The 9,794-nt window shown below is 37.5% G+C and overlaps 1 protein-coding gene across 2 annotated transcripts in view; it reads right to left on the bottom strand.

Annotated features, from left to right (window-relative positions):
• The window catches only part of LOC106679197 (cytochrome P450 4c21), a 27,188-nt gene extending 20,952 nt beyond the window's left edge, over positions 1–6,236 (bottom strand). The window contains exons 1-2 of one of the 2 annotated variants that reach the window (XM_014418214.3): positions 5,929–6,236; positions 723–890 (exon numbers count right to left, since the gene is read on the bottom strand). In XM_014418214.3, coding sequence (XP_014273700.1) covers positions 723–882 — 160 coding nt within the window. In that variant the 5' untranslated portion in view covers positions 883–890; positions 5,929–6,236. Of the gene's footprint in view, positions 1–722; positions 891–1,431; positions 1,628–5,928 lie in introns of those variants that run through there. The other variant, XM_067048078.1, reaches the window with a different exon arrangement.
• Positions 6,237–9,794: the final 3,558 nt, after the last annotated feature.

A 9,794-nucleotide genomic window follows, 5' to 3' on the forward strand; every position in this document is an offset into this window, starting at 1 on the left:
CCAACTATTCTAACCATGGTGAGGGTCAAGTTCAAAGTCCACCTCTCAGGCCGAATTCGTACCGGCGCCGCCCGCAGTCTTGAGGTTACTAATACCTGCGCCTCAACCACCTGAGCTTCGGACGGCCCTAAACTCCTTCCACTTACACTTCGGTCTGCCCATTGGACATTCACCTATCGTTTCAGTGTTTAGGAATCCGTTCGTTACTAAGCCATACATACAACCTTACACGCCCAACATAATCGCCAGTAGTTTATGATTGTGGGCGTGTAAGGTTGTATGTTTTTTTTTCACCTGAATTATAATTCCCGCGATTCGACATTAATTCATCCTTCTTTCGTCCGACTTTTTTAGACAATACTTCATTTTAAAAAACTTTATAGCGCTATCCCTCCTTTAATGTAAGAGGAAACGTTTCATGTCCATAAAGTACAGTAGGAAGGATAATAGTTTTGTGATTTCTAACTTTTTGGATTTCTTGACGACCTCCCGGATCATCTTCCTAATCGTCATAATCGGTCAACTAATAATCTTCTAGTCCGGATTTAAATAATCATGATTTTGACGTATAAGAATTGTAACAGAATTTTTTTAAAGAAAAGAACAAAAAAACTTCTTAAGCTCAAAATAAATTATTAAATATACGTATTTCTTTTTCTTTTAAAATTAAATAAATGCTTATTTATAAATAATTTTTTCTGTAAATGGAGTTTATACAATACCATCATGATCTAGGAATGAAGTTTTTAGAGAATAATAAAGATTTCCAATAATAGGAAATTCAATGCCAAGATTTCCAGGCAGGTGTGAGTACTTTCTGGAAACCATCCAAAGGTAGAATCCATAAAAGGTGATAATTGTAAACAAAAGCGTTATCAACATCGTGAGACCTAAAAATGAAAGAAAATTAATTTTACTAACATCTATTAAGTAGTTAATTAATTATTTAAAATTCATGGTTTTTTTAAAAAAACGAAAGATGGGTCTCCGTAATACAAGTATCATTAGCGCCCCAAGTGGCCAATAGTGAAAAGCTAGTTCTTTCCAGGTATTACTGTAAAAAGAAGCTGATAAGAGGAGAAAGCCATTTTTTTTTCTGGGATTCAAAGTTATCAAGGGGGCATAGACTTCAGAAAATGGTTTGAATTAGATCATACACATAACTTTCTACGTATGCTAATGCTTATTCATTTTATTTTTACATTATTTAATTTATAATTTAAATAAACAGATTTGAGTGCGATGTATTGATTAAGACATGAAATATCGAAACTAACCTGAAAAAATAATAAGAAAAAGAAAAACTAAAAACGAGTGTGGAATATTCTTTTTTTTTTTGGTACCATCCCATTTGAACAATGGTGGGGGTCAAGTTCACATTTCGTGAGACCGCCACATAAATAAAGTCAATTCTACAAGCCGGAATCGAACCTGCGCCGCTGTAGTCGCTAGGCCTCAAACAGCGACAAATTGTTGCATCTTCATCTTCATGAGCCATTCATTCGTCTTATCATTCAATTTCTTCGATCCAAGAAAGAGTTTAGGCAAAATCGTTGGAGCAGTTTTTGAAGAAAAAAAAACTCAAAAAGTTTAAACCGGAACATATAAAGGGACTTCGGAATGATTGATTTTAAATAGAAATAGAGTAATAATTAGTACTTTGCTTTTCCTTATTTCCCCCTCTCCCCTCTCCCTGGTGCCCCTCCAAATCAAATTCAACGTATTATTTGTTATTCAGAATTATATAAGAGGTTTATAAAAACACTAATTGTTCTTTATCGGGTAGATTTGTACGCTATAATCTCCGTTCGCAGAATATCGTTCCACAGGTTTCGTATTTTTTTTTTAATTGTATTGATAATTCCATTGGCTTTTGCAACATAATGAATTCCTAAACCATTGAGCGATAGTTAGTTTGTTTATTCACTCGACCTATGTCTCTTCAGAACAGTTATTCAGCACATCACTTTAAGAGACCACGATACACATTAGTAAAGAGGATAATTTTCAGATTTCTGAAATATAGACGTATAAATGGTGATAAAAATAAATATAAAGCTAGTTAAATTTACTATAAAATAGTTTATAACGTTTATCTTCGTAGGAGTAGCAGTTTTTATGATATGAAACACGGTCCTTCGTGCCGAATTTGCTGGCAAGCAAGGAGACTCCGCCCTTTCCTCTACTGGCGGGCTTAGCACGTGGAGCGTCGGAATGAGGCTGCATATTGAGTTCGAGAGACAGCTCGCACGCCATTAGTCTCTGTCGCACGAACGCTATAATCTCGTCGCCGGTGGGTAAGTCGCTGCTTGCATGGACAAGCTCAAACTGCCGTCTGGTGACGGGGTCCAAAGCTCGGAGAGCCAATATGGACAGGATAACATCCGTTTCGTCCTCTGAAGCCAGAGCCCGAAACGACTCGACCCCCTCACCTACCTCTGCCAAATATGAAGCGTACTTCGCGCATTCACCACCAGGCGGACCCTTTGCAGGCATCTTGAAGCGAGAATGCGCGGGTTGTCATGCTCGCATACCAGCGCATCCCAAGCCAGCTGACAGGAGCTGGCATCGAAAGAAAATCCCGCCAACAGCGACGTGGGCTCACCTAATAGGGCATTTTTTAAATAATGCATCTTGTTCACGGAAGCCAATTGCGTGTTGTCGTGAACAAGTGCGATGAACGTGTCCCGAAATCGCGTCCAGGAGGATAGCTCGCCGTCAAACTTCGGTCGACTTTGAATGTTAGGTGGTTGGGACGGGTACGTTGGAGCGGCAAAGTCCGGTTTGGCCCCCTGAGCGGTGGAATCGCGTTGAGCCTTAATCTTGCGGTACCGCACCTCGGCTTGTCGCAGGTCGTTTCAGATCATTTCATAATCCGCCTCCCAATCGGATGGCATCGCAGAAGCTCCTGGGGATGCGTATGCGGAGTCCAACTCATCCCAAATTTCCCTATAGTCGGCCCAAAGGGTCTTGCACTCGTCATAATCAACTTCGAAACTGATGAACGCGTCATCATTCGTGGCGGTGACGAGAGCAAGAGAGCTCAATTTGAGGACCCCCAGCTTGCGCTCCAGTGACCGGATCCTATCTTCCTTGTCGGCATCCAATTGATCATTTATACCCATTTTTAATTTATTAAAACAATTGAAATTATATATAATTTTAACAATTAAGTAACAATTCTAGCGATTCGCGATCGAAGTGTAAAGCACGATTATTATTTAATTTTTATTACATTAGGTAAATAACCGTAACAGGTGAACGAATTAAACCTGAAATATTTAATTAAAAAATAAATAAATGAATATAGAATAAATAAATAGACAATAAAACTCTAACTTTTAGATATAACGACAATATATTAATAAATAACACACACACAATAAATTCACATTCAATCAAACACTAATGATAAATTATATACACAAATTATTTTTAAAATCGATAAATTGAAATGAATAAATAGCCCAATACACATATACTATAAACACGATATCATTCATTGGGTGCATTAACTTTAAATGTCCTTAGTTAAGCCTAACAACAAACAGGCCTCCCGCGTCTCTTTAAATCTATTTTCTTTAAATCCAAATTTTTACGCCTTTAATAATAATTAACAGTACGTTAATTAGATCAATTATTACACAGTTAGTAAAATGAACCAGTGTAAATGGGCGAAATGTCTCACAATTTCCTCATTAAATATTTCATAAGTCTCATGATTTTTATATGAGTTCGATCCTCACACGGATTGCACCAAATGTTTTCATCGGGACCTGCTTGTGCTATTCTTCAGGTATTCCGGGTGTATTTTAAGATTATAATAAATTAAAATTATTGTGGAAAAGGGGAGCTGAAAATTGTGAGACTTTTCTGGCTATTAACATGCATATATTTCCTTTTATTTATAAAGTTAATTCCCTGGAGGGGCAATTATGGTTATTGAGCTAGTTCAGAAATCCACTATAATATAATATAGGGACGAATTTGGGTAGTCTCATGGCTTATATAATATGGCTTATCTGCTGTGTGACGTCTTCGCCGCCGCAGTGACGTCTTCTAGCCGCTCTCCGGTGCAGATTCAGCGGTTAGCGAAATGGTGATAACCATGTATCCTCGCCTAGTGCCTGAAAGACGTCTTTATTCCTCCGTGGCTGGCCAGCATGTCCTGGACTCTGGCATGATGGTAGGGGCTGGCCAGGTCCTAGCTTGCATGCCACGATAGATAATTTGGGCGGCATCGCAGTGGCGGCGTTTTCGGGGTCTTCTGGTATCCGCGGCAAGGGGGGGGGCTTCAGAAAATGAGACTCCCGACACCGATTTTATATAAATTCAAAATAACTGTAAAAATTGGATTACTTAAATCCGACAATAGCAAAAGAAAAATATACACATACATAAAACCCAACGTGGTCGCTCCATTTACAATCTATTAATATATTTTTAAAAAAAGCACTCTAACACATGCATACAAAGATTAAAATAAAATAAATAAGTATATTGTGCTAAAAGTTAAAAGTAATGAATATAAAATTGCATAGGTATAAAAAATAATGTGCAATATATGCATAGTCATCATCATCGTTCTCAGGTACCATGCATGTGATGGTTAATGATTCCCAGGGAGTCCAGGATTATCCCTTCTGCCATCACGTTCTTAATATCGACACAGAGTTCCTTCATGAAGCTCCTTGTTGTGTTTGGTATAGTTAGTATACCACGAGCTCCGAACCAGAGGCCTCTCACCTTGAAGCCTCATTCACCAAAGCCCTCACGGAACGTTTCGTTAAGGAAAGGGATACATCTATTATAAACTTCCCTCTTTTCCTGGTCAAGGTCATTACTTTCATATCTCACTGTAGGATCCAGAATGAATGCCGACTTACCTATTTTGGGGAAAGCGACAATATCGGCATATCGCGTGGATCCCTCCGAATCTATGCAGCAAACCTCGTCGAAGCTGGCAAAATCCCTTTCTCTAAGGAGCTTCATCAACGCATGCTTTACTCTGTGGTGCCGGCGTGTTACGAGGAGGGAGTTGTTGGGGCATTTTCCCAGTACACGTGCTGATGTTTCAGGATTTCTGTTGCATTTATCAACTTCTTTGACATATCCGCTGACACCTGGGACTCCACGCAGAGGTGCATAATCGATGTTTAATTTCAGGGCATTGGACCATTCAGAACCCGTAAGAATCTACTTATTGATAAATTTACTTTTGGGGTCTCCTAGAAGTGGCATATATAACATAATAACAAATTAAGCAGATAGTAGTTGATTGATACTAAGAGAACAATAATTAAATACTAATAGTAGTTGATTGATACTAATCTCTGATACTAGTTTCCAAGTTTGTTTCTTATTTTTACAGTCTCTGAATTAAGGTTGGTATCTCGTTTTGTTTTTGAGCCCTGATGAAAGCCTGAAATTGAGGTCGAAACGTCGGCACAAATAAATAAGTTTTTCTTTATTTATTTACCTTTGCTGACCATCTCCTCATATCAATATACGGTAAACTATTAGCACCTCATAACCGATTAGAAAATTGTTTTAAAAAATAAAACATCGACTAAAATCGGTAAAATACGAAATATATTTTATAATTATATAACTGCAGTATATACATATTATAGAATTGAAAATATATTTATTTGTGAAAGACAAAAATTTTGTATAAATTTAATTAAATTAAAGATATAGTTTTACAGCGAAAACTGTGGCAAGTGCTCTATTAAAAAAACAATAAACAAAAGATAACACTCAGGACAAACAAGAAAAAACTTTATCTTTAATGTAATGTACATTTGTAAAAGATTTTGCCTTCAACAAAATAAATATATATTCTATTCTATACGTATATTATTAAATTATTATAAATATATTTTGCATTAAATATTTAATGGAAACATCATGAATAAAAGTACATACCAGCAGAAGTAGAGGCTTCTTGTTAATGTTAAAACGAAGATGATTGAAATATAACTTGTAAATCTCGTTCGTTGCCTGATGAATGACCAATGGGAATCAGTCGCTGTGTGAGTGCGCGCTGTAAGGAAAGGTTAGTGGTGGGGACGGTGCTATGTGATCTACAAGTTTGCTACTTGCCGCAAATCCAAGGCTTTACTAATGCTAAGGAACAAACTTCGGTATCCATAGGCTTGGGTGTTCTTGTGACTTTTATCAGCTATTACATACAATTTATACTATTTTCATTATAAAAAAGGATAAAATAAAGATAGGGGAAATGGAAGCAAATGAGAATACCAGAGAAGAGGTGACTTAATAAAAAATCATAGAAATGCTAAAATATAGATGACCTATATATTCAACTTTTGGTTTAGAATTTTTATCAAATATTTTTTTATTTAATTACTTAATAGCTGAAACGACAAGAAACTGCTCGTAGATTCCGATTGCTACAACACTTACTTGACAAACGTTCTAAACTTCCCATTTACTACAAAAAATTAGTATACACTACGATAATTAGACCAATTTGGACATATGGAGCTCTGGGGCTCTACCAAACCATCAAATTCCTCCCGGATCCAATCCAAAATCCTTGATGCTCCTTATTACGTTATAAATAAACTCATTCACAAAGACCTTAACATCTCATTCGTTGCAGATTTGGCCCAAAACAGATATCCGTATTTTCATCCCAAACTCCTTACCCATCCTAACCCATTAATTCTTAATCTTTCATCCTTAACAATCCCTGATAATCCTCCGAGGCGTCTGAAAAGAAGATGGCCACTGGACCTTCTAATTTAAATTAATACTTGAAGTACCACCAATGGGTGGTTCCTTCCCAAGATTTTCAAGTGTATATGAAACATACAACATATTTACTTATTGCATTAATTATTTGTACAGTTGTAAATCAAATTAAATAAAGTAAACAAAAAAATACTTAATAGATAGTGTAGTACTGGTGCACTATGATTGAAGTGATTGTCTCAGTATTACCTTCCATATGAGTAGTTTGAGTCTGAGTGACAACTCTGGGGCGTATATGAGCTGTCTGAGTTGGTATGATGTTGATTTTACAATCTGAATTCTGTGTTGTATTTGTGCTGTGAATGAAAGTTGAGATTCCAGTTTAATACCAAGGTATGTGAGATGTCTCTTGGTTTGTATTGTCTGTTCGTTAAGTTTCGGTGTTCTGATAGGAGTTTGTTTGAATGAGAAAGTAATGGCGTCAGTTTTTTGTGGCAAAGTCCATACAAAATTACTAATCATATATTTATAAACCATGTATTTTATCATTATTATGAGAGATAGTTAACCGTGGATGACTTGTACGAGGAGAAGATGGTTGGGGGTGCGATCGATATGAAATACAAATAACTTAATGTAACTTATTTAATTGTGCGAAGATTTCGGCTAGAGTTTCTAGCCTTCATTGGCAAATAACCTTCCTTTCTGGCCAACTCTAGCCGAAACGTTGGCAAAATTAAATAAGTTACATTAACTTATTTGTGTTTCATTTTGACCGCACCCCCAACCATCTTCTCCTCGTACGTGTATTTTATCCTTTTACTGTGAACATCTACAGTCTAAGGAGTCTTTTGGAGTGTATTAGTTTCGTCATGAGTATCTATAAAAGTGAATAATGTATTGTGGCACACAATATTTATGAATTTAATCAACTTAAATCTCATAAAAACTTTATTCTAATAATATGTGACCTTAGGTAGAGAGTTGCCAACCCACCGGAGGGGGGGCAGGTGTTAACGTATTGAATAACGGATTTGTACAGTACTGAAGTGAATCGAAAAATTTGATGTATCGTTGCTTGATGAACTCCGGCACAGTGGGTAATTAGAACAATTGATGCTTCTGCTTTTGAAGCCTGGTCCATGGCTTTTCAAAAGGTGAAGGAAGAAGAAGAGGCCTAAAAGAGGCAGTGAGAATATTTGAACCACCAACTAGTGTCTAAATACACTGCCTTCCTGAGGATTCAAATAATACATTTAGTAATATTACAATATATTACTCTAGGCGGTACCAGCCCGTTAGGGAGCGCGTCCCACAGGGTCGCGGATTAAGGACCCCTCCTAGGAGGGGTGGTTCGAATGTAAGGAATAAGGACCCTGGGACGAACAGGTACCCAGTTCCGGGGGGTATAGTCCGGCCACCCTTCCTCCGAGGGGATATCAATAATCGGAAGTCCAGTTATTCCGAGCTAACAGGGCATATTTTGCTGGGCTAATCACCCGCAAAATAGTTATAGTGATTCAGAGTTTATTAAGTTGCCTCGTACAGGATAGAAATCAACGGTTACGACTGATGATGGAAAGAGTAAGTAAGCAGTAAACAACTGTTAACTAAACAAAACATGTAATAGGAAAATAGATAGACACACATAGAATACAGCAATATGGAATTACAGTAAAAGAAGTTTATCCAACATGGAGGCGCAGTCACAGTTGCACGGAAGTTACTGAGGTTGCTCCAACAACGACATGGCACTCAAAAGAGAATACGATTGGCCACATGGAACATAAAGACACTTTCGGGAAAGGAGGGAGAGATATCTGCAGAGATGATGGCGTACAATGTGGACATCCTAGGCATTAGTGGAGTGAAGAAAAGAGGTAATGGAGAGGTAAGGCTGCCCAGGGACTATACCTTGATATATTCGGGAGTCCCAAAGGATACCAGAGCAAAGGAAGGGGTATGTATTATCATGAAAAATAACATATTCGCTACGGTTGAAGAATGGAACCCGGCATCTTCTAGGATAATAACTATGCAGACCGAAATATCATTCAGGCATTTTTTTTTATTCAGATATACGCTCCTACAGAGGATGCAGTCATTCTTGAGAGAACAATTTTGTGCTGAATTAGAAAGAGAAGTTGTTAAGGCACAAAATAATAGAGATAATTATTATGGGTAATTTTAATGCAAGGACAGGAAATGATATCCACCGATCTCATGGAGTGATGGAGAAACATGGAGGCGAGGAAGCTAAATATACCAATGGTAAGAGGCTGATAGATTTTTGCGTTGACTTCGACTTACTGATTGGGAACTCTCTATTTCCCCATAAGAAAGTCCATAAGATTACTTTTAGTGCCCAAGAAAGGAATGCTAACAGCGTTAGCCTTAACAACTTCCACTATAGCAGAAACATCAGAAGACTCTTCTCAGATGTAAAAGTCATCAGAGGAGCGGAAATCGGCTCAGACCACATATACTCATTGCGGATACACATATTTGGAAGCCTCGGAAAATACTAAAAAGACAATACACAAGAATAGATATTTTACAGCTACAGAATCCACAACTTCAGAAAGGTATGCGGCAGAACTGCGGGAAATTAACCTTGATACACTAATAGATGAGATGTGAAAAAAAATGAGAGATAGGATCCTGAAAGTGAGAAAATTAGTATGTGGCATAAAGAAAAGCTCAAGACAGGAAGATCAGCTGGAGGAGATGGTGTTTTCCCGGAGCTTATCAAATATGGAGGCAATGGAATAATTAAAGTTCTACAGGGTCTGTTTCAGAAAATATATGATGAGAAAAACATCCCCAAAGACTGGGAATAGAATGTCATCCCAATACATAAGAAAGGAAGTCAAAGCGATTATGAAAATTATAGACCAATATGCTTGTCCCAAGTGGTCCATAATTTATATACATCAATCCTCGAGAAGAGACTCCGAGATTGCAAGAATAAGAGAGGAGCAGTATAGAACTCCAATAAGAGAGGAGCAGTATAGGACTCCAATAAGAGAGCAGTATAGCACTCCAATAAGAGAGGAACAGTATAGAACTCCAAT

This window comes from Halyomorpha halys, unplaced genomic scaffold (assembly GCF_000696795.3).
Source record: "Halyomorpha halys isolate HHAL.00 unplaced genomic scaffold, Hhal_1.1 Scaffold12.1, whole genome shotgun sequence".
NCBI lineage: Eukaryota > Metazoa > Arthropoda > Insecta > Hemiptera > Pentatomidae > Halyomorpha > Halyomorpha halys.